General features: G+C 47.9%; 1 protein-coding gene across 1 annotated transcript in view; it reads right to left on the minus strand.

Annotated features, from left to right (window-relative positions):
* HBS1L (HBS1 like translational GTPase) overlaps window positions 1-26,019 on the minus strand; it is a 1,647,668-nt gene that overhangs the window by 35,200 nt on the left and 1,586,449 nt on the right. The window contains exon 16 of the mRNA XM_069606737.1: window positions 2,861-3,005. Within this exon, the coding sequence (XP_069462838.1) occupies window positions 2,861-3,005 (145 nt within the window). The remainder of the gene's footprint in view (window positions 1-2,860; window positions 3,006-26,019) is intronic.

A 26,019-nucleotide genomic window follows, 5' to 3' on the forward strand; every position in this document is an offset into this window, starting at 1 on the left:
AAAGATGTTTTGAGGTGGCTGAAGTGGCAGCTAAGGGTAAAACTGACGCTGCTTGGGTTGGCTTACGTCCACCACGAGGGAATCTTCTCTGACCTCTTTGACTGGGTTGTCCTCTTCCTCTTTCAATTGAGGAGTAGAATCGAAAGGACTTACCCCTCCAAGAAGATGAACCGGAGTAGAGGTGCTGACGCGGTCCAATGGTGGTAATAAGGGATTTAGCCGCTGCTTTCGAGGTCTGCAGCTTTTCCAAACACTCTCATCAGCCTTGCTGCCAAACAGCCTTGAGCCATCAAAGGGCATATTGAGGAGTCTAGACTGCAGATCTCGTGAAAATCCGGACTTCCTCAACCACGCAAATCTGTGTAATACTGCCATGGATCTGCTGATGCTGTCTTCAGTATCCAGACCTGACTGGAGACATTCAACCATTGCCTCCTTATCATCCTTGATGATTGCCAGGAAGCCGCCTCTTTCTTCACCTTCTGGGATGTGGTCAGCCGCCATAGCTACGCAGTCACACAGGGTAAACGTAAACCCAGACAAGGTACAAGTTGCATTAGTTGACTTTAATGCCATAATGTCAGCAGTAAATTTTGTTCTCGCCCAGGCATCCACTCTCTTATCATCCCTATCAGGAGGGATAGAGGGGTATGCTGACTACTTGGTAGCTGTAGCAGCCTGAACCACCAAACTTTCTGGTGTTGGATGTTTTGTCAATTACTCTTGGTCGCTGCTGGTTGCTCTATATTTTTTTGCTACATTTTTATTTACTCCAGCTGCAGTCTATGGTGTCTGCCAATTTGTTGAGAACCTTTTTTTGTAGTGCAATGTGAAAGGGCAAAATTTGATCTTTTTGGGGATCCAGATGCAACATATCTGTCAGGTCATCCTGCTCAAAAGAAGGAGTAGGCCTGCTCAAGCCTAAAAACTCCATCACCTTGCTCATCAGCTTCCTCCTATATGAGGAGTCAGCATGGTCAGTAGCATCTGGTTTACCAAATTCGAGTTCGGGAGAGGTATCTAACCCACTGGCTGATTGAAGGTTATACTCTTCTGAGATAAATTTCTTTGGCACATTAGGGGTGCCATATTGTAACCCAGATGGTGGTGTGTTATCATCTGAAGGTTCATTATATTCATAGATAGATGATAAAGACTTTAAAAAAAAACTATTTCTTTGGCAAGGGTTTGAAAATCTTTTCCTGGGTTACTGTTGGCTTCGACAACTTTGACGTAATCGTCGACAACAAATTCGAAGTCGATTTTGTCTGAGTCGACTTCGACAATGGCGTCGACGGCTCTGACTGTGTTAGCGAAGGCGTCGTCACTGTTGACTTCTTGTGCTTTTTCGAAGGAACCCAGGATGGACTGGAATCCTGACTTGTCAAAGCCATCGACGATTTCTTATCCGCTTGAGATTTTTCTCAATGCTGTACCGGTTTATGGCTCGGTTTCGAACACTGACTTCCCTTTGTAGTCTTGATGCAGATCGAATGGCATGGGCTTTCTGCCTGCCCTTCGAGGGGGTCGGGCCACATTCTCCAAGATCTTAAGCATTTCATTACGAAATGCATCCCATTTTGCTGGGGAGTCCGACTTAGTCGGACATTTGATTACCTCGGCCAAGGAATCACTAGATGTCGAAGGTGACCTAAAATGCCTTTTCTTGGCCTTAGTCGAAGACGACGAAGAATAGCGTGATCAACTTCTCAAATCTCTCGACTCATCAGACTTCCTTTTTGAGCTCTTCGAAGGAGACTTCGAAGGCAACCTCCCCACCGTCAAATTACCTTTACGCTCCATTAGAGCCTTTTTGGTCATCGCCTGACTGGAGTTACAGTCAGAGGTACGGTGACCGGTACCAAGACACCACAGACATATGAGGTGGGGGTTGGTCATCGACATCTTCGATCTGCAGTCATGGAACTTATTGAAGCCCATCTTATGCGTCGATGGAGCCGACAGGGATGACATTTTCATTGATTGAAAATAACTGACAATGTTCAGTGAAAAACCAAAGCGTGCCGTAATTCTTAGAAGCGTGAGCTCAGAAAAATGGAATTGAAGCAAACGGGCGGTGCGTGCGCTACTTATACTGATGATGACGTTGACAGTCGAACAGAGGCCCTCGAGGGGCATTGATTCGACGAGACGGCACTCAGCACCCCGTCGAAAATATTTCCAAAGCAGCTGAAGCTGGATGGATAGTTATCATAAGAGGAGGAATATGTGAGAAAACACAATCCATTCAAGAAAAAATAATGTGTTGAGGTGATGGATGCAAAGATTCTTATTTTTCAATCTTGCGTGTTATGAGTCTTCTTTTGCCAATTCATGCCTAACTTCTAATCCTTGTTGTTCATATTTTTAAAGTGTTTTCGCTTACAGCTCCTCACTTCAGTAGATATGCTACCTCCTCACATAATTAGTCTTCTTTAGGGTTAACAACATTTTTGCACAACATTTCAATGTTTGTCATTTTTCCAACTCCAATCACTTTTAATTTGCTTACTCCCATTAGACCGTTTCCATTTCTGCATCATTTTGTATTGCCTTTTAACAAGTTGGTTATTTGCAGGTGTCCCAATTACACTCAAGTGGGCTTGTTTGGATTATTAATGTCATAAACATGTTTTCATTACAGCAGGCATCTTCCATTTGTCAACAGTTTGTATTACCTCTGTGTTTTGGTAAATGGCCAATGTCTTCTTTCAACTTTTGATTACATCCTTCCACAAAAGTAACATTGTTGTTAATTATAAAGATGGCATGATGTGCGTGTTCCTTTTCAGAAATGTTATATATTGATACCAATAAATCTTCATGCTAATGTTCTAAACACAAAACATTAATTATTTACCTCAGTGACCACTCCTGCGGCTATTGTAGAGCCACTGTAACGGAGCATGAATCGCCCAAGCTCTTTAAAGTCTTTGTACAGTTCAATGGCTATAGGTCTGTGTGTCTGAAGCTCTATTAAAGCATTCTGGCCTTTGGTCAAGCACCTGCAATAGAAAACATAGGATTTAGTGTACGGGTAACAAGCCAAGCAGGATGCTTATCTTTTCAGCTACATTTCATTGATCCTTGCAAAGTACCAAACAAGGTCCACCTGGGAGCTTATGCAGTTCATGCAATGAACTTGTCTTTAGCTAGGTCTACCTTTACATCACTACAAACATAACAATTATGGTAATGCATCAGAATTAATAAAATAGGTTGATAAAACTATCTGGATCATCAAAAAATCATCCTCTTGCAAAAGCTGCCAAAACTCTCCTGCTGCTCACTGAAAAAACCCTGAGAGTACACTTAAATTGCTTACTACGAATAGGGAAATTTTGAACAACAGAAATGCATGCAGTGCGGCACCCTCTTCTAAAAAAGAAAGCCCACCAATTCATTAGACCCAGCTAGTTAGCCTCCCATATACAGATTGCCCTTTTGGGAAAATATTATAATCCATACACACTTCTATCTGGAAGGAAAATGCCAATTACTTTAATAAACTCTATGATAAACATGTAAGGTTTCCACCAAGGCTAGAGAATGGATCTAGTGAGTAATTTCATGATCGATGACATCAGTAGATCGGTAGAAGGTGGTATTGTAATTGTAGACCCTTCTGCAGTCTTCAGCACAATTCTCTGTGACATCCAGTTGGGTAGGTTCCAAGGTTTTAGTATTACTGGCTTTGTTCTAGGTTTTTCCCAAGCAACAGGGCTCACTATGTGGCAATTAACTCATTTGAATTTCATGCCACCAAGGGGCCTTTTGGTGTGCCTCAGGATGCCTCGATCGCCTCATTATTTTTCAATTGGTATCTCCAGTCACTTGCTGAACTGCTAGATTGATTTGGTATGAATGTTGACATGTGCACTGATGATACCCAAGCCCTCTTACATCTGCAGAGGGATACTACATTAATCTTGAATTTTAAACGCTGCATGACAGATGTGAGTGGATTAATAAAAACAAAATACAATTTTATATTGGCAAAACAGATAGCTTAACCCGTGGCACCACAAGGCACTTGTAGATCAGTTGGAATTATCCTTTTTGGCCTGGATATTGGTGTAATTGCCCTTAGCCTATGAATAAAGAGAACTGAGGCATTACGATTGACAGCAAAGTTACCATGATTGCCCAAGTCAATAAGGGAGTTGGCACGTTTTTCAGTCATTTGCGATCACTTAGGAAACCTCTATTTTTCGGTATTTACTCATCAAGTACAGTTAACCAATGCTTTCATTTCTGCTATAAGGGACCTCTGTAATTCAGTTCATTCAGGTCTTCCCAAATGTTTACTGGAAGCACTCCAGAAAGCTCAGCTACAACAGCTAGAACCTTACTGATGCTCCTCAGACGAGACTCAACATTGCAGTTGGTGCATCAATTGCACTGGGTCCTCATCATCAAAAGGATATCATTCAAAACATTGTGTTGCTCAAAGTATATTATATGAATGAGCCTACTTTCCAAAGCAATGCAGGTAAAAATATGTCGAATATTAAGCTTTTTAGAGTACCAAAAGGAAGCTATGTAAAAGAGGGCAATCACTCAGGCACTTATCCTTTGAAATTCTATTCCTACTGCAGCCGGGAATGAAATCCAATAATATGAACTTTAGGAAACTACTAAAAACAATCTTGTATCCAGTCTTATTTCGTTGTTACAAACCCAAAATGGTTTTCTAGAAATGTTCAGTGCCGTAATGCCCTTATGGGCGACAGTTTGTGTTCAAGAGAATTGAGGCGAAGTGCTAAAAAAAAAGCTTTCCAGGAATCGGGTATCAAACAGTTAGCAAGAGCTACTGCTTTGTAACAAAGCATACATAAGGTGTGTCAAAGCGAACTTTCATTTGAGATACAAGCTAGGACTGTCACATATGAACCTTCATGATTTAAATGTCTCTTCTTGAACATTTCTAAAGCATCATTATGTGAATACACTAATAAATGTGCCACTGTTATTTTTGTATGAAAAGGTTTCCGAGCAGCAGACGCTGTAATGGATATCTATCTGATGAGGAATCTGTGGGAGAAAAGCAATCCATTGAAATAACTCTTGGTAGCAGTTTGTGTTAAGCTAACCATGCTCTTCTATGCTACAGCCAGGAGCTAAGTAGCAGTCAGAAATGTTGATCCCTTGGCTTTAAAATATTAAGATATTGATACGTGCCATATGCTATGTCCTGGAATTTAAAAAAGTGCACAGAGTGGAACAGAGATAGCTCTAGAAGAGATCTTGGATGCTTGAAGATATAAACAACAAGACATTCAGATAAAAACAAGGAAATGTTACTTAAAACATCACTAGAAAGAAGAATGACTTAACTTTTAGATTCTCTATGTGCTCGGAGCATCGTCTTGCAACAGTACAAGAAAATGAGAGATATCTATCTGCATTAAGGCAAAGGAGCATTGGTGTTTCTGGGCCAATTGCCTTCCCAGTTTGTTCCTTAAAATCCATCAATCTGTATTACAATACTAATTGAAGTAGAACTATGAGAATAAAGGGCAGAGCGTTGTGCATGGGGATACCTTTAGCCTTGGCACTTAAAACCATTACTAACGTGATTCGGCGCAGTACACAAGATGTATAACATAACAAGCAGAAGTCAATACAAGGGGGAAAGTATATTTGTTTTCTCATGCTACCAACCGCACCCAATTTCCTCACTTGCAACATGTGGTATGATTCTGAAGTAGGAACCCTTATAGGAGAATAGCAGATGCAATGGGCAATATGTGACAGCAGCTAAGCAGTCTTCAATGCACATATTAATCATCTGGCCTGTAATTAGTGCTTGTGGAACGCATGTGGTACATACAGGTCAAGAGCCTTGCATATTATATCAATACAAACATATCCCTTATTTATGTCTGAAGTACCATAAACTCTGAAGGAGTGGACAAAAATCTATTCTAAAAAGGAAGGTCCACTGCTGGAGAAGCATTTTCACATTCAGGAAATAGTGAGCCACCGATAAATAGGAAGTATTAGTTACTTATTTGTAACAGTATTTCTCCAGAATTGGTATCTTACATAGATTCACATGCGTGAATATTCCCTGTCGTCAGAGTGTGAATCCTCAGTAATTAAAAATAATCTTCCATAGGAAAAAGCAATGTACATTGCCAATGATGCCTGAAGGGCTTGTGTAGTCCAGCCATCTCATTTTGGTCCCTTTTGACCCTTACCAATGAGGTGGAAGGGCTTAAGCTACACCCGAGATAGCCATCTTCAGATGATTTTGAGCCTTAATAGTGACTGCTATATTGCTCACTGCCTTCCTTTGAAGCAACCTCACCGGGGAGGTGGGCGGGTGCATGTGAAACTAATAAAGATACGAAGGAAGGCTGGAGAAATTAAAGTTACCCACTGTAGTGACTTGAATTCTCAGTCCATAGTCCCCTTTCCTCCAACCTTGTGGCCGTTCCCCAACATGGGGACGGTGCCGGAACCTTTGGCAGCGAAACAATTAGCTTCTCCTTTAAATTTAGTATAGCGCAAGGGGGGCGTGGCCTCAGGAGTGGGAACACCACACGGAGGTCCTGCCCTCTGGCGCCACCCCTCAATCCCTTTCTCCACACAGACGGTGTCGGACCTGTCAGCCAGCGCTGAGAATCCATGAATATTCTGCTTGCTCCCAGTTTGTTTTCTCAATTCTTATTACACTTCCCTTTGGTGCCTTAACTCCCTGGTGCATGTCGGCCGCAGGAGGATTCACAAGATGTGACTCTTGCGACCGCTCGTTCCCGGCCGTGGCCCCCCCATGCACTTTGTCTTCAGTGTTTGGGGTCCGACCACCGCTGGGACTCATGTGCGGCCTGCAGCGCTCTCGGTCACAGGGCATGGAAGCATTGTTTGTGACAGTGGAGGGGGACCTTCCACACTTCACCTCCACCCCACCTTAAGGACTTTGTCTCCGGGACCTCTCGTCAAGACACCGTAGGCCCTCTGTTCAGCATGGCTCCACATCGCAGAGACTCCATCCCCAGGGTTCCCACGGATCGGGGTTCATTGCATTCAGGTTCTGGCAGGCCATAGGCCTCTAAGGCTAGCGGCTCCAAAGCCGAGAGGTCCGGGGGGCTCATCTGGGCGGTTTAGGGACAGACCTGAGGCCTTCCAGGCTACCAGATTCCAAGCTGAGGGGCTCAGAGGCCCTACTAGGCTGTCCTCGGAAGGACGGTCAGGTTTGTACTCTTCCTTGACCGCAGGGGTGTAAGGGATCGTCAAGTACCACCTCCAAGAGTCGTTCTCGGCTAGATCCAGCACGGTTACCGGTACAGGTGCCGAGGGCGTTCATCATACCAGAGCTCGCTCAGAGGCCACGAGTCAGGGCGCTACGAATACAGGCCTTCTGGCCGAAGTGCTCAGCGCCTACCAGAGTGATCACTGAGATAGACGTCTCTGTTTAGGGTGCAAGACCGAAGCTGTATCCTCTTGTGTCTAAGACCTCGCTTGGCTCAGGGCATTTGCGCTCTCCCTCCCAAGGTGTGGCGCAAGGTTTCAAAATGGCAGAGTGGCCATCTTGGATACGTCTCAGGGCCCGCCAGTGCTTTCACCCATCGAGTGGGCTTTGCAGGGTGATTCCAGCTCCCTTCCCTCTGGAAGAGGCAGCAGATCCTACGGAGGCAGGGAGTTGGTCCCCTCAGGGGTACACCTACCCATCACAGCCGTACAGCCACATGCACCAGGTGCCTCAGCGCTTTGACCTGGAGCGGAGGCCCAGCACCTCGGAGGCCAGGGCCCCTAGGGACCAAGAGGCTAGTGAGGATGGAGGAAAGGGGACGGGACCTACGAGTACACCCATTATTAAAAGGAAATGTAAACCTTCTACAATTCCCCCTCACTCTCCTCCTTCAAACCCAATGCCTCTTCCACCAAAACTGGCTTTCCCAGCTTCCAATTCCTACTATATGACTCATTCTCCTCTCACTTCCAACTGCTTACTTTCACCCATAAGTCTCAGCATCCTCACCCATGGGTCACCCCATTCATATGTTCTCTCTGCACAAACATGCGTTGGCTGCTGCGCCGCAAATGGAGGCGTATCCACCTGATATTGATTGATTGATATTTTATTTGTGTCGCGCTCGTACACAAGTGTTTCAGAGCGTGACGAGGCAAGGGAGGGGAACAAGGGAAAAAAAAAACGATGATCTTACTAGGCCCAGTGGCATTGGGAACGTGCAAGTGCATCAGAGAGGGAAAGAGTGAAAGTGCATGGGGGGTGTGGAGAAAGTGGAAAGTGCTAAGCAAAAAGAATAAAAACAAATAATAAATAAATAAATAATAAAAGCAACAAAAAAAAACACAGTGGCAGTGCAACCAGTAAGTGGGAAGTGCTGGGTATGAGGCAACAGACAGGGCGTGTCAGATAAGTTCAGAAAAGAAAGGGGGGACCGTAGGGTTACAGATACAGACCCCAGTGCAAGGGATTGCCGGAGGCAGTGTGGGTGGGTGGCAGGGTGAGCAGGTACCTGGGCCCAAAATTCAGAGGGTGACCAGGTGCACAATGCCAAGACAGAGCAGGTCCGCAGGGGAGAGGAGGAGCAAAGGCAGAAGCAAAGAGAAAGGTCTTGAGGTGCTTCCGGAACCAGAGATGGTTCTTCTCAAGTTTCAGAGTGGCAGTGAGGCTGTTCCAGAGGGATGCCCTAGCCGAAGACAGAGATCTACCCCCAGCTTGTTTCTTTGGAAAACGACTGACCCTGAGGGAGTTTGAGGTGGAGGAGCGAAGAGCTCGGGAGGGAAGGTATTTACAGAGGGACAGCTGAAGGTATTTTGGACCCAGGCCCCAGAAAGCCTTGTGGACAATGCAAAGGGTCTCAAATGTTATCCTTACAGCTACTGGGAGCCTGTGAAGAGATTTCAGGGCTGGAGAGATACAATCCCAGGGCTTCAGGCCAAGGACAAGTCTTGCAGTCCTGTTCGGGATACCTTGCAAAGGGTCGGAGAGTAGAAGCAGGTACATTTAGAAAGAGGCTGTTGCAATAGTCCAACCATGAGAGAACCAGGAGTCGAGAGACAGTGAGCTTCTGGGGGAAGGAGAGGAAAGGCAGAATACCTCTCAGGAGGTACAGTAGGAAGTTTGACTTTCTAGAGACACCAGAGATGTGGGCAGAGAAGGAAAGCGTGGAGTCAAAGATTACCCCGAGGTTCTTGGCCTCACAGGTGGGAGTAGGAGGAGGGCCAAGGGAGGCCGGCAAGAGAGTGACAGGAAAAGAGGGTGAAAGTGTGCCGATGAGGAGGATCTCCGTATTGCTGACATTCAGGCAGAGCTTGTTGGCAGCACACCAATCTTGAATGCCAGATAGGCGTCAGAGATGAGAGAAGGAGAAGAGGTGGCCGAAGGAAGCCTGAAAATTAGTTGTGTCGTCAGCATAGCACTGAAAGTTTGAGCAGAAAATGGCAATGCGGTGGGGGAGAGTTGCCAGGTATTGGTTAAAGAGCCAGGGAGAGAGGTTGGACCCCTGGGGAACCCAGCAGGTAGAGAGGGAGATAGAAGGAAGGAAGGACCCAAGTTGAACATGGGAGGGTCGATCAGAGAGGAAAGCGGTCAGCCAGGCTAGAGCCTGATCGGTGATGCCCAGGTTGTCATGGAGATGGTTGAGCAGGATGGTATAGTTGACTGTGTGGAAGGCAGTAGGATGAGAACAGAGGGAATGTTACAGTCAAGGTTTCAGAGCAGATCTTCACAGATGTTCAGGAGAGCAGTTTCCATGCTTCTGGCAGCTGTAAAGCCAGACTGATGGTCATGGAGACAGCCAACAGAATCAGAGTGCAGGTTAAGCTGAGAGATGGCCAGCTTTTCCAGGGGTTTTCCCAGAAACGGAGCAATGGAAATTGGGCGATAGTTAGCCAGGCAAGAAGGATCAGCTGTGGGTTTCTTGAGAAGAGGATGCACAAGAGATTGCTTCGGAGGGGAGGGGAAGGCTCCTGAGGACCTGCAACTCTACCTCTCTGCCCTGAACTTTCTCAAGTCCAGTCTTGATAGAGCGAAAAGGGAATTCTACCAAACCCTCATTGACTCTCACGCCAACCATCCTTTCCGGCTACAGGGCACCCTAAGCCTATGACCATCGACTCCACTGTCACAGCTAATGACCTAGCTGAATGCTTTGCTGCAAACATTTCCAAAATGAGAGACTCTCTCCTGACCTTCCTCACACTCCCTCCTCCTACTACATTTTACACTCCACCTACTCTACCATTATCCTCTGCCTCCATCTCCCACTTTAGTCACACTAATACTGACAAAGTACTATCTCTACTGATGAAGACTAACCCCTCTTGTGCCCCATCAGGCCCTCTTTCTCCTAAGCTAGCGAAGCCTATTGCCCCTTTAGTGGCCTCTCACGTAGCTGAACTCTTTATTTTATTTTTTGGTTTTGTAAAGCGCACTACAGACCACGGGCATCGAGGCACTGTTTCAGGAAGATGTCTTAGTTATATCTCTTCAACCCGTTCTTCGACTCTGCTTGCTCTTCCTCCGTTTTGAAAACTGCCATGGTTATGCTATGTTGTAGACACCTGTACAGCGCAAACCTAGACCAACTAGGGCATCACAGCGCTAAAGGCAAGACTGAGGCAAAAAGGACTAAACAAAGAAGTAATTAGACCGAGAATAAGAACGTATTAACAGCATGCCTAAAAACAGATGGTCGTAGATGCTGCAAAGAGAGAAAGGGAGATAATTCCACAGGAGAGCTGCAGAAACCGAAAAGGAGCTGCCACCCACACAGGTGCGCTTGACATGAGGCACAGCGATGCACAGCGCGTTGGCAGAGCGAAGTGGACGAGGATGAACATAGCGAGTACATTTTTCCTGTAGAGATTCTGACCCAATTTTGTGGAAGGCCCAGTGAACTATGCTCCGTGCCTAATATTTGACCCGACTGGCTACCGGGAGCCAGTCCAGGGACTTAAGGATAGCAGAGGCAGAAAAAAGGCATAAAGCACCGATAGCTAGGCGGGCTGCCGAATTTTGGAGGAGCTGAAGACGGTGAAGAAGATGGCTGGGTTGAGCTAAGTAAAGAGAATTACAATAGTCAAGAGAACCTGCAAACAGAGGAGACAACAAGGGGGTAGAGTGCAGAGGGGAGAAAAGAGAGCACTTTCCACAGGATCCAGAGTTTGAATTGAACAGTTTGACAAGTCATACACACGTAAGGCAGCACGGAAAGAGAGACTGACAGCTTGACCCCAAGGTTTTTTACCACAGTAGAAGACTGTGGTAGGGGGCCAAGCTCAGACAGCCAGAAAGCAGAAGACCAAGTTGAGGTATCAAGATGGGCACCGACAATAAGAACCTCTGTCTTATCGCTGTTAAGCCAAAGCCAATTCTGGCCCATTCGGTTAAATATCACGGAGAGGCATAATCGTCAGGGCTTGGCTGTGGAGGGAAGGGCCAGGTCAAGCCACATTAGGATCCGGGTTTCTTCAGCGCAAGTAACACCAAAAACCAAATTAGTGAATCATGGTTATAAGGGACTGAATATAAACATTGAAAGAAGAGGGGAAGAGCAGAACTGTGGGGGACCCCGCAGGTCAGAGGAAGAAGTGAAAGGAGAAAGAAAAAACGATTGGGATCGATCAGTGAGAAAGGAAAGAAACCAGTCAACGACCAGATCAGAGACCCCTACTAATGATAGTCTCTGAGGCAGAATAGCATGGTCGATAGTATCAAATGCTGAAGAGATATCTAGAAGGATCAGGGCACCGATGCCCCCTGATCTACAATCTGCACCAGATCGTCACAGGCCGATACCAGGACAGATTCTGTGCCCTGGCCATGCCTAAACCCTGACTGGAAGGGGTCCAGAATGTGAGAACCCTCTAGAAATGAGCGTAAGAGGGAGGTGACCAGAGAATATAGCAATTTCATAGGGAAGGAAAGAAGAGGGATAGGACAGAAATTAGAAGAAAGAGAAGGGTCCAGTTTAGGCTTTTTAAGAAGAGGGGTCACCAGAGCATGCTTGAGTTCAGGGGGGATATAACTGTTAGAGAGAGACCAATTTATCGCTCACAACACAGAGGTCGCAATGTGGGGAATAATATCCTACAGTATAGAAAGAGGGATAGGGTCCTCTGGTGAGCTAGATTTCAAACCCTGCATGGCCATGACAATATCAGCTTCCGTAAAGATAGGAAAAACTGCCCAGAAGTCAGGAGTGGACTCACAGATGCCACAACCACAGGCTCAAGTGGGGTCAGAGAATCAGAAATCTTCAGTCGAATAGTGCACATTTGATCTAGAAAGAAAGTAGAGAGAGCTGTGCATAACTAGTGAGAGGGGATAACCTTATTTGGAGATGGCAAGAATGAAAAAGCCGGAACAAGTTTGAAAAGTTCCTGAGCTGAATTTACAGCGGATTCAAGGCAAGATGAAAAATGAGCCCATTTGGCTTTACAAATGGCCAGCTAGTAGGCTGCAGTAACCGTATGAAATGAGTGGGCAGTAATCTAAGCACCATTGTCACTTAGTCTGTCTCCGTAACAGGCAGAGGCCTGCCAGCTTGCCTGAAAACCAGGGCTCAGAAAGTCGAGCACGTGGTTTTGAGGCTTTTAACGGTGCCAGAAGGTCGGCTGTGGCCCAAAATGCCTTAGACCAGTGGTCTTCAAACTTTTTATGCCATGGCCCCCCTGAGCAGAAAATAAATTGTTCGGGACCCCCCTGCCCCGCCCCTCTGTGTTGGTGTTATTTTTTTTTTTTATAGAGAGGGCTGCAGAATGCGTGGTGCCATAATTATGAAGGGATATGCTGTTGGGGAGACATTCCAAGACACTAGGACAATCACATCCAATCCAAACATAGAAACCGTGCAAGTAAACACAAAATTCTCCAGTAGGGCTTTTATTTTCTCAAAATACATTCCTATTAGTTTATTCAGCAGAAGGCAATTTGATTTTACAGAGCAAGCACTAATGGGAAGGGTGGGCCTGTCTCTCTGCAGAAAGTGAGTCAATGTGTGGCTTTATTTTTGAGACCGCCACTCTGAGGTTGTCCTCCACTTCCAGCCTTGTGCGGTATTTAGTTTTCAGTACAGCCAATGCTGAAAAGCCTATTTCGCACAAGTAGGAAGACCCAAAGGGTAAGAGAGACTGTATAGCAGACCTTGCCAATGTAGGATACTCCAGGATTACCTTCAGCCAAAAGTCACCCACTGCAATGTTCCTAAATTCAGATTGCAGAATAGTGTCCGACTGAACCTCAATCAGCTCCTCCAGGGCATCAAATGGAAGATGCACCACCTCCTCTGCCAGAAAAGGCTGCATCACCCAGTCATTAATGCCAGCATTTTCTTCAGGGAAGTATTTATCAAAGCTGGACCTTAATGTTGTTAGGTGACTTGTGATTGGTTCTAGGACATGCAGCAGGTTGTACTCTGTTTCCTCAATTGCTTCGGCAAGCAATGGGAAATGAACTGCTACCCCAGCTCCAATTGTTCATTTCCAGAGGTCTAGCTTCCTCTTGAAGGCAAATACTTTTTTATTCATTGTAAATGAGTTGGCATTGGCTCCTTGCAAAGACATATTGAGGGTATTTAGCTTATCGAAAATATCAGCAAGGTATGCCAAGAGCACAAGCCAGCGGGGATCACACAGATGGTTTGCTTTGCCAGTGTCCACATCCAAAAGGAATTGCCGCACTTCATTTCGGAGTTCAAACACACGTTGCAGCACTCTTCCCCTGGACAGCCATCTGACTTCTGTGTGAAAGAGCAAACCATCATGTTCTGACCCCATTTATGCACACAGAATTGCAAAGAGACGTGCTCTTGTTGGCTGTGCTTTGATGGCATTAACTATTTTTACAGCTGAACTGAGTACATCAGAAAGTTCATTGTCCATATTCCGAGCAGCAAGCGCTTCACGGTGAATTATGCAGTGTGTCCATACAACATGTGGAGCGACTGCCAACACTTTGGCCTTCAATCCCGATCTATCTCCACACATTGAAGGGGCACCATCTGTGCAGATTCCTACGCAGGCTTCCCATCTCAAACAGTGGCTGCTCATAAAATCATTTAAAATGTCTAACAGTTCTGATGCTGTTGCCCTGGTTTTAATGGCCTTACAAAACAAAAAGTCTTCCAATATTGTAGTTGCCCCACAGTACCTTACATAGGCTATTAAATGAGCCTCTCTGGATATATCTGTTGCCTCATCCAACTGTAATGCAAAGAGACTCGTTTGCAGCTGTGTGATTAACTGAGCAGTGATATTGTCTGCCATCTCAGACACACGTCGGCTGATGGTGGTGTCTGACAGAGGAATCATTTTTAGCTTGTCCGCTACACTTTCAGCACCCATTCTCCTGCACATTGCGATGGCTGCTGGTAGAACGACTTTCTCGGCATCGGTGAACGGTTTTTTATTTTTGGCAAGGAGGTAGGCAACATCATAAGATGCCTTCAGTGCACCGGCTGGAGTAGAAGCAATATTTTGCACTGTACTTTTCTGCTGACTGATGACTTGTAACTTGCGAGCAAAGAAGTCTCTGCTCTTGCCAATGAGCTCCCCATGTTTTGTTTCCAAGTGGCGTCTTAATTTGGCTGGTTTCATGCTCTCATTGGCTAAAATTGCTCCACACACCACACACTGAGGCCTCGTTTCACCTCTGATCACAACGGAAGTAAATCCAAGGTCTAAATATGTGCCATCAAACTTTCTGGCTTTTGCAGGTTTTTTCCTGTGTCAATGTCTGCGTCTGCCTTCCTTTTCACACTACCGTTTTTGGGCAAAAAGAAGTGCTCCATTTCAAAATGGGTTCCTCACCTATGAAAAAATGTAAACTCCCATATTAATGCCTTTTCATATGCTTTGTTGATAACCTCATTTACGTACCGAATGAGGTACAGTAGGATTTGAAAACGATAATTCAAAAACAAAAATGCAAAACATGTAGCTGTGACAAAATCACACATGCACTAGAAGGCTTTTGAGCAAAAATGAGGGGCTGAAAAAAACATGGTCCTCCAATAGTGCACCACATGTTTTGTGGTGTTCTACATGTACTATGGGTCCCGACTTGAAGATCTGGTTAGTTTGTAGAATCCAAAGAAAGGCAAGGGACATTGCTAACTGCTTGTGCTGGCCACAATCCATTGGGGCATTATGTGGTGGTCCTCCAAGAAAGAAATTGTACCTTTGCCTCCAATAAGCCTTGACACAACCATAGCCGCTTCACCCACCCCTTCACAATTCACTATTCACTTGTACAGAGACCTCATTTCTCACCCGCTTAGAGTGGAACCAGTCTGCGGCATACAGCTTGTAATGCAAAGCGCACATATTAAGCAGCATCACAAAAAAACAGGACTGAATACATCACTGAGCTAAATGAATTCTGACTGGCAACATGGGGGCAGTTGCTCCCCCTCCCCGAAGACTTAGTGAAGGCCCCTCTCATGTGAAAAGTTTGAAATGCCCTGGTGACTGTAATTTGAAACGGATGAAATGCCCTGGCGCCTGTAATTTGAAACGGATGAAATGCCCTGGCGCCTTCCCTGGCCACTGGTGCTGCAAGAGACATGAGGACCATGGGGTCTTTTTTCTATTCACTTGTACGGAGTCCCCACAGACCTCTTTTCTCCCCTGCTTAGAGTGGAACCAGTCAGCGGTATACAGCTTGTAATGCAAAGCGCACATTTTAAGCACCAGCACACAAAAAAAACAGAGCACTGAATATATCACTGAGCTAAATGAATTCTGACTGGAAACATGGGGGCAGTTGCTCCTCCTGCCCCCAAGACTCAGTGAAGGCCCCTCTCATGTGAAAAGTTTGAAATGCCCTGGCGCCTCCAATTCGAAAGGGATATAATGCCCTGGCGCTGTCCCTGGACACTGCTGCTGCAGGAGAAATAGGGACCGTGGGGACCTCTGTTCTATCAACTAGAACAGAGGCCCCCACGCCTCGATTTTCCTTGTGTTTCTGGTCATTTTATTTATTGGTCATGTATGTAAATGCCACTTACCTTTTTGAAAGTAAAAAGAATAGAAAAGCAGGAACCTCGTGACAGCATGTAACTCCGGAGTTGATGGACGCAATCTGAAGCAGGATCACTGAAGCTGCAGGTGAGTACTATTTATTGTTGGAAGACGTGGCGCCTTCCATCCTCATTGGCTGTCAGTCAGCCAGATTGAGCTAGCAGCACAGCTTGAGGCCCTTGCCAAATGCAAGTTTAGAGAAGCTGGCTGTCATGGATTGGCTCACTCTCCCTACCACCCCTCCCATCTGAAAGTAGGGCAGTTTGTCACTAATGTGCCATCATTAGTGGTTTCCTGCTCTGCATTCATATGGGAGGGGCTGGTCATCCCTGCAAAACAAGGTGTGTGCTTTACCTTGTTTCATGAATAGGCTCCTAATGGAGCCTGCAGGGCCTCACAAAAGCCAGGCCCCTGACCTCAGTGTGACAGGGGTCGGGCCTTTGTGGGGCCTCAGGCTCCATTAGGAGCCTATTCATGAAGACAAAAGAAAAAGCGCACACCTTCTTTTGCCGCGATGACTTGTCATCACGGCAAACAAAGTGTGTGTGTTTTTTTTTTGTCTTCCTAAATAGGCTTCTAATGCGAGCCTGAGACCTGACAAAGCCCGGCCCCTGTCGCACTAAGCATGTGTGGCAGGGGCCGTGGATCGGGCTGTTGCTCTTTGATGAAGCAACGGCCTGATCCTTTGGTAATGGATGCTAATGTTTACTTTCAAGCTGTGGATGCGCGGACCCCTGGGCATGAGGCTGCGACCCACCAGAGGGCCGCGACCCACAGTTTGAATAACGCTGAAATGTGGCAAGATCTGTAGGAATGCCAGGGGGCAGAGAATCTGTGAGGCCTGCCTCAATGCTGGGCTGAGATATATTATGCCAGAGCCGTGAGGGTGGATGAGGAAGAACAGATGCTCTCTGGACAGGGCAGGCATAGATAGAAAATGGTATACTCCGACCACAGGACCGGAACACATGGACACCATTAATGGTGGCACCCAGTGGGAGGCCCTCCTGGCCTCCTTCCACTTGTCTAAGGTCATCATTAATGTTTACTTGAATGGTACCGTCTTGGTCCAAGGTCCTCAAGCCAAGCTTCTCCTCTTTTATAGACGCTTGCCCTGCTGCCTCCTCCTTGGCTACCTTGCCCTCTCCTCCTCCCTCTTCTGCCCTCCCCCTCAGGCTTCTTCTACACCTCCGCAGGGCGTACCTCTATTTGTACCCCTCCCTGGAAGTCTTTCAAGGATGGCAACCTTCTCCATTTTCCCACTCTAAACTCTTGCTCAGCTGTCAAACACTCCTCTGACATCTGCCGCCTCCTGGAGGAACTTGAACTCAATGTCCTCTGTCTCACCGAGACATGGTTCATGGGCAGCTCTGCCACAAGCTTTGACACTCTCCTCCCTTATGGCTACAAGATCCTCTCCGCACCCAAATCCAACCATACTGGAAGGGGGTGTAGCCCTGATCTTCCCTGAGTGGGTGTCTGTCTGTCTGTCTGTCTGTCTGTCTGTCTGTCTCTCTCTCTCTCTCTCTCTCTCTCTCTCTCTCTCTCTCTCTCTCCCCCCCTCCCCCCCCCCTGGCCATTCTCTTACTGTGGCTACCATCTATCGGCCACCTGGTCAGATGATCTCCTTCCTCTCTGAGTGGGCAGACCTCTCCTCATCCCTCCTGGTCTCAACCACTCAACTCCTCCTTCTTGGAGACTTCAACATCCACCTGGATGCTTCCTGTCCTTACACTGGACTCTTTTATGACCTCTGCGACTCTCTCTCACTCTCTATTTTTCCCTCTGGCCTGACTCACTCTGCAGGGCACACGTTGGATGTTCTGATCTCTTCAGACCTTCCTCTTTCGATCCCTATCACCACTCCTCTCTCCTGGAGTGATCACTTTCTCCTTTCCTCCCATCTCACCTCTCGACCCCTCAGGCCAAGCCAACTCCAGCCACCTACCTTCTCAGTTATGTGACCCATGAAGCGTGTGCCAGTTGAGGCTTTCGCCGCCACTTTCTCAGCCCGCCCTTCCCCCTTGGCTGACTCGCAACATGACACAGCCCTTTCCATGCTCCACTCTGCTATATCTGATACTCTCAGTGTTCTTAACCCTGTCATGAGTATCCGCTTGAAGCCCAAAGCCAAGTGCAACTCTTGGTAGGACTCAGACCTCGTCACCCTTAAACACAAGTGCAGGGTGGCTGAGAGGAAATGACGTACTTCCGGTACAGCCTCTGACAAACTGGCCTGCCGCCTGCTCCAAAGAGAGTACCGGATCTCCGTCTGCATCAAGAACCAGTCCCGCATCTCTGCAGCATCTAACAAATCGGCGGAACTCTTTAAAATCTGCAAGGAGCTGGCCAATCCTGCTGCCGTCTCTACCTCTCCTGTCCCTTCCCAGGCCCTCTACAAGGCCCTGGTTTCTCATTTCATCTCTATTTTTTTTATTTATTTGTAAAGCGCTGAAAGCCCACGGGCATCAGAGCGCTGACAAGGAGACAGGACAAAGAATAGTGATAAACAGGACACAAGTAAATTGACCGATTTTCCTCAAAGAGATTTAGCCTGTTCCGCGGAGTTAATTGAAAAGTAATGTTTTCAATTTTGTACGGAATGAAATGTAGTTGGACTCGAGCTTCAGTGAGGTGGGAAGTTCGTTCCATTTTTTTATACTTCGAGTCGGAAAGGCTTTTCCAAGTCCATGCTGCTTTTTTGTTGTGAATGTTTGCAGTTGGCCTGTATTAGAGGATCTGAGCCGCCTAGTTGGGGCATACCAGTTGAAGTGTTTCTTAAGGTAAGCTGGCGCATTACCATATAAGCAACGGTGAACCATCGTGAGAGATTTAAACGTGATTCTTTCTTTCATGGCCAACCGGTGGAGGGCCTTCCTTTCGCCATTGATGTGTTCCCTGCAAGTTCTTCCTGTGATGGTCCTGATGGCGTTATTTTGAATCACTCGACATTTCTTCACGCAATTGCTGTTTGCTCCTAGAAGTAGGGCATTACCATAATCCAATCTGGATAGTATTGTAGCCCTAGCGATGGTCGTGCTATTCTTTTGGTCTAATAAAGGTCTGATTTTTTTTAGTAATATCTGGTGATATTGACAGTTTTTCTTTAGGTAAGCTGTGTGGGCTTCAGCACCTAATGAAGCTTGAAGGTATACTCCTAAAGTCTTCACTTTTTCGGAGATTTGGGTGTTTTTAATGAAAAATGAGGAGTAGAGTGGACTCAATTTTCTTCTGGCCTGTGTGGAACCGAATATCATGAGTTCGGTTTTAGAGCCGTTTAGACACATCCAATTTGCTTTCATCCAGCATTCTATAATGTTATATAAAGATGAGAGCATGTTCCGGTCCTTGTCGTAATCCCCACTAAGTTCTAAGACCAGCTAGGTATCATCAGCAAAGTTTGTAAAGAATATAGCCATTTGGGAGACCATGGTACAGAGGCAGTACATGTAAAGGTTAAAAAGAAGTGGGGAGAAACTGGCTCCTTGTGGGACGCCACAGTCTACCGGTTTGGTATTAGATGTTTTATTTCCCCAGACAATCCTCGATTGCCTGTTTTGAAGGAATGAAGCTATGCATTCGGTTGCCCCTGATGAGCAATTTCCTGATTTTTTCAGGGCTTCTCGGAGTTTTGTGTGATCCAGCAAATCAAATGCTGCCGAGAGGTCCAACAAGATCAGTAGGCCTGATTTGCCTTTATCTAATATTGACAGCATTTCTGTCTGAAGATCTAGTAGGGCAGATTCTGTACTATGGCTGGATCTAAATCCGGACTGCTGTGGATGTAGTACATTATTTTCATCCACATATTTTTGTAGTTGTTCTGTAGCAACCTTATCCAAACTTTTCAACAGAAAATTGCAGTTGGTTATAGGTCTAAGGTTGGCTGGGTCTTGCTGGTTGAGGTCCGGTTTCTTTGGCAGGGGGGTGACCGTAACAGTTTTGATGATGTTGGGTACTGTTAAGTCCCTAAAAGAGGCGTTAGCCATTCTTGTAAGGAAGGGGGCGAAGATAGCTATGTTGTCCAAAATACATTTTGGGGATAATACATTTTCCAAACATGATGTGCATCTCATGCTGGAAAGTGTTTTTTCATTTCATCAAGAGTGATGGACCTGAAATGAAATTTGGGGTTTTCTGATTTGGTCTTGTTCTCTAGAAGATTGGTGTCAAATGAGGAATTTGTAGTCTGGCAATTTATGATGTTTTCTCTAGCTTTGACAATTTTATTATGAAATGTGGTTCTCGATTCCAAAACCGCCTGTGACCTCATCTTACTTGATCTCTCTTCTGTCTTTGACACGGTCAACCATGCCATCCTGCTCAACCGTCTCTGTGATAACGTGGTTATCACCGATCAGGCCCTGGCTTGGCTGACCTCCTTCCTCTCCGATTGACCCTCCCAGGTCCAACTTGGGTCCTTCCTCTCCTCCATCTCTAACTGTGGTGTTCCCCAGGGGTCTAACCTCTCTCCCTGGCTGTTCAAGCAATACCTGGCACTTCTTGCCCACCGCACTGCCGCTCTCTGCCCCAACTTTCAGTGCTATGTGGATGACACTCAATTCATTTTCAAGCTCCTTTCTGCCACCTCCTCTCCTTCTCTCATCTTTGACCATCTGTCCGCCATCCAGGAGTGGTGTGCCGCCAATCATCTCTGCCTTAATGACAGTAAGACCGAGATTCTCCTCATCAGTACACCTGCTCCATCCTTTCCTGTCACTCTCTGGCCGCCCTCTATTGGCCCTCTTCCTGCTCCCACCGTGAGGCTAAAAACCTCAGGGTCCTTCTCTCCTCACATCTCTAAGAAGTCACACTACCAGCTGCACCTCCTCAGAGGTATTCGTCCCTTCCTCTCCTTCCCCCAGAAGCTCACTGTATCTACTCTCCGCCCTCTGCAACTCACCCAAACCAGGACTGCAAGACTTGTCCTTGGCCTCAAGCCCAGGGAATGTATCTCTCCAAGACTCGAATCTCTGCACTGGCTCCCAGTGGCGGCGAGGATTAAGTTCAAAACTCTCTGCATTGTCCGCAAGCCTTCTGGGGCCTTGGACCTCCATACCTTCAACTCTCTCTTCCTCTCACCCCGTGTGTGCTCCCCTGCCCTCTCTCCCCTTCCGTGGTCTTCCCAGGTTGTCCCCTCCCTCCCGCCTCCCAACCCTCCCTGATTGGTTGGTTGCCTCCAGGCCAAGCTAGTTAGCCTAGCAGTTCACCGCGCTCGCCACTTCCATTCCGGGCTGAGCGGTGACTGCAGGCTCCAAACTAAGGTATTCGGCCCCTCCGTGGGCCGTGTGTAATTCAAACGCTTCTCTTTTGTTTCAATTTCACCCTGTGTGTGCTCCCCTGCCCTCTCTCCCCCTCCGTGGACTTCCCAGGTTGTCCCCTCCCTCCCTCCCGTCTCCCAGCCCTCCCTGATTGGTTGGTTGCTTCCAGGCTAAGCTAGTGTAGCCTAGCAGTCCACCACGCTCGCCACTTCCATTCTGGGCTGAGCGGGTGACTGCAGGCTCCAAACTAAGGTTTTCAGCCTCTGCGTGGGCCGTGTGTAATTCAAACGCTTCTCTTTTGTTTCAATTTCACCCCGTGTGTGCTCCCCTGCCCTCTCTCACCCTCCGTGGACTTCCCAGGTTGTCCCCTCCCTTCCTCCCTCCCGCCTCCCAGCCCTCCCCGATTGGTTGGTTCACATCTCCCCCCTATCATTACAGGTGCTTCCAGGGCAGCCCCTGCCCGGCAGCCCCACGGCTAAGGGCCCTCTTAGGGAAAGGGCGACTCCCTCGGTTATGGCTCCTGTGGTGTCCGTGCCAGTTAGTCTCCCTGGTCAGTCCCACCAGCCTCCCTGCCTACCCCACCTTCAGACTCTTAACACTGCTGTGCTGTCCCCCATGTTGCTGTAATACGCACTGTATCTGTATTTAAAAAATGTTTGCGCTGTAAAACTAGGCCTTTTTCTCCCCTTTCAGGATTCTCAAACCTAGGTGGCTTCTCCACAGGTTGCGGTAATATACACTGTATCTGTATTTAAAAAATGTTTTGCGCTGTAAAACTAGGCCTTTTTCTCCCCTTTCAGGAGTCTCAAACTTAGGTGGCTTCTCACTGGTTCTAAAGTTGAGCACTGTGAACTCCTTAACCCTGAGTCTGCCCTACTGCGCAACTTGATTGCCGCTTGCTAAATTGTCTGCCTACTCTCGCCAGTGTCTCCCCCTCCCGCACCTACTCTATGGTGCTCTCTCTGTCTCTCCTATCTTTTCTGTTTCTCTATTGACTATCCTGCTCTCCTCACTAAATCTGGTAGGAAGAAGTTTAAAAAGTACATCCTGGTGTCCAACCCAGGCCTCCCTATTGCTGACACCTACACCAGTGCCTCCTCCAAGGAAACCCTCACCGACATCCTCTTTGTCGTGCCTTCACCTGACTTATGGACCCTTCATATGGTCTCTGTGCTTTCTCCTTTCTCTTCTTCTCCCATTAATGGTGGCACCTGTTGGGACGTCCTTCTGGCCTCCTTCCACTCCTCTAAGGTCATCATTAATGTTTACTCTAATGGGACCGTCTTGGTCCAAGGCCCGCAGGCCAACCTTCACCTTTTTCATAGACGTTTCCCGCGCCTCATCAACTTCCTTTCTTCTCCTGCTGCCCCCTCCCCTTTCCTCGGCTACCTTGCCTTCCCCCTTCCCTCTCTGCCCCCTCTCAGGCTCCTTCCACACCTCCGCAGGGCGTACCTCTGATCTGTACCCCTGCCCGGAAGTCCTTCAAGGATGGCAACCTTCTCCACATTGCCACCCTTAACTCTCGCTCTGCTGTCAAACATTCCTCTGATATCTGCCGCCTTCTTGAAGAACTTGACCTTCATGTCCTCGGTCTCACTGAGACATGGTTCACGGCCAGCTCTGTCACCAGCTTTGACACGCTCCTACCTGACGGCTACAAGATCCCCTCTGCGCCCAGGCCCAACCGCTCTGGTGGGGGTGTAGCACTTATCTTCCCTGAGTGGATTCCTGCCTCTGTCACTCTACGCATGCCTACTCCTCTTTTGAATGCCTCGTCTGCCGGCTGTCTCTCTCCCCAAGTCATTCCCTTACTGTGGCTACTATCTATCGGCCACCTGGTCAGATTTCGTCCTTCCTCTCTGAGTGGGCGGACCTCTCCTCCTCACTCTTGGCCTCAACGACTCAACTCCTCCTTCTTGGGGACTTCAACATCCACCTGAATGCCTCCTATCCCCCCTCTGGACTCTTTCGTGACCTCTGCGACTCTCTCTCGCTCACCATTCTCTCAACTGGCCCGACTCATTCTGCAGGGCACACTATCAATGTTCTGATCTCCTCTGACCTTCCCCTCTCTGTCCCCCTCTCCACTCCGCTCTCCTGGAGTGATCACTTTCTCCTATCCTCACACCTCACCCTCTCTACCCCTGAGGCCAAGCCACCTCCATCACTGCCACCCACCTTCTCAGCCATCCGACCCATGAAGCGCGTGTCAGTTGAGGTTTTCCCCACCGCCTTCTCACCCCCTTTTCCCCCTTTGGCCGACTCTCACCCTGACACAGCCCTCTCCATGCTCCACTCTTCTATATCTGATACTCTTGATATCCTTTCCCCTGTCATGAGAATCCACATGAAGCCCAAAGCCAAGTGTAATTCCTGGTATGACTCAGATCTCGTCACCCTAAAACGCAAGCGCAGGGTGGCCGAGAGGAAATGGCGTGCTTCATGTTCATCCTCTGACAAACTGGCCTGCCGCCTGCTGCAAAGTCAATACCGGCTCTCCGTCCTCACCAAGAAGAGAGCTCAAATCCAAGCCTGCATCTAACAACTCGGCTGAACTCTTTAAAATCTGCAAGGAACTGACCAACCCTGCCGCAGTCTCTACCTCTCCTGTACCTTCCCAGGCCCTCTGCACGGCACTGGCCTATCACTTCACTTCTAAAACTCAGGACATCCTGTCCTCACTCTCCTCCTATCGCCTCCCTCCTTCCATTCCCTGCTCTGCCTCTGGCCCTTCTGCTGCCACCTCCCTCCCTCCTTCTCTGCCTTTCCTCTTTTCTCTGTAGACGAGGATTCTAGACAAGTCCGATCTATGAAAGTCTTGTTGAAACAGGTTCACCCCTGTTCCTCCAAAACTATCAAGGACCACATCGAATCCCTGGCTTCTGCCCTGGCTGATTTCTGCAATCAATCCTTCGCCACTGGAGTCTTCCCACCCCCCCTGAATCACTCCCTTGTGCGCCCTCTTCTTAAGAAACCCTCTGCCGACCCCTCCTGCCCGGGTACCTATCGCCCAATCTCCATCACTCACTTCCTGGGCAAGCTCCTGGAGAAACTGGCCATCTCCCAGCTTAATCTCCACACTGAATCTGTTGGTTGTCTTCATGACCATCAGTCTGGCTTCAGAGCTGCCAGAAGCATGGAAACTGCTATCCTGAACATCCGCGAAGACCTGCTCTCCAACCTCGACTCCAACAACCAGTGTCTCCTCATCTTGCTTGATCTCTCTTCTGCCTTTGACACTGTCAACCATGCCATCCTGCTCAACCGTCTCCGTGATAACCTGGGTATCACTGGTCAGGCTCTGGCGTGGCTGACCTCCTTCCTCTCCGACCGACCCTCCCAGGTTCAACTTGGGTCCTTCCTCTCCGATATCTTTTTCTCTACCTGTGGTGTCCCCCAGGGATCCAACCTCTTGCCCTGGCAGTTGAACCAATACCTGGCACTCCTTGCCCCCTGCATAGCCGCTCTCTGCCCCAACTTTCAGTGCTATGAGGATGAAACCCAGCTCATTTTCAGGCTACCCTCGGCCTCCTCCTCTCCTACCCTCATCTCTGACTGTGTCTGCTATCCAGGAGTGGTGTGCCACCAATGTCCTCTGCCTTAATGTCAGTAAGACTGAGACTTTATTCATTGGAACACCAACTCCCTCCCTCCCTCCCTGCAGCTCTCTGGCCGGGCCCTCTTCCTGCTGCCACCTGCAAGGCTAAAAACCTTGGGGTCATCTTCGACTCCAGTCTCCTCCTCTCCTCACATCTCTGACGTCTCTAAGAAGTCACACTACCAGCTGCACCTCCTTAGATGTATTCTTCCTTTCCTCTCCTTCCCCCAAGAAGCTCAACGTCTCTAGAGCCCTGGTTCTCTCTAGGCTGGACAATTGCAACAGCCTCTATCTAAATCTGCCTGCCTCTACTCTCCGCCCTCTGCAACTTATCCAGAACAGGACTGCAAGACTTGTCCTTGGCCTCAAGCCCAGGGATCGTATCTCTCCAGGACTGAAATCTCTGCACTGGCTCCCAGTGGTTGCAAGGATTAAGTTCAAAAACCTCTGCATTGTCCACAAGGCCTTCTGGGGCCTGGGGTCGCAATATCTTCAACTCTCTCTTCCTAAATATCTTCCTTCTCGAGCTCTTTGCTCATCTGCCTCCAACTCCCTCAGGGTCGGTCGCTTCTCCAAGCAATGATTTGGTGGTAGATCTCTCTCCTCGGCAGGGGCCTCCCTCTGGAACAGCCTTCTTGGCTCCCTGAAACTGGAGGAGAACCATCTCCGGTCCGGAAGCACCTCAAAACCTCTTTGCTTCTGCTTTCTCTCCCCCTCTCCCCTGCTGAATTCCTGGCTGAATCTGCTCTGGCTACATGGCCACCCTTTCTGACCTCGGGTCCAGGCCCTGCCATTTGCACACCTGCTCTGCCTCCCTGGCAACCCCCCCACCTGGGGACTGTATTCTGTATCCCTACAGTCACCCTACCTGAACTTATGTCCGCTCTTACTTTGCACTTGCCACCATCCGGCCGTTTGTATTTATCTTATTTGTTCTACTATCCCATGTACTGCACTTTCCCCTCTCCCTTCCCATGCACTTGCACTATATGAATGACACCTGGCCTAGTAAGATCGTTGTCTGTCTTCCCTCTGTTCCCCCTCCCTTGCCTCGTCGCGCCTCGAAACACTTGTGTATAGGCACGTTATAAATGCCATATCATATCTAAATATCTTCCTTCTCGAGCTCTTCGCTCATCCGCCTCCAACCCCCTCAGGGTT

This window comes from Ambystoma mexicanum, chromosome 4p, assembly GCF_040938575.1.
Source record: "Ambystoma mexicanum isolate Mex_15411 chromosome 4p, UKY_AmexF1_1, whole genome shotgun sequence".
NCBI classification, from domain to species: domain Eukaryota; kingdom Metazoa; phylum Chordata; class Amphibia; order Caudata; family Ambystomatidae; genus Ambystoma; species Ambystoma mexicanum.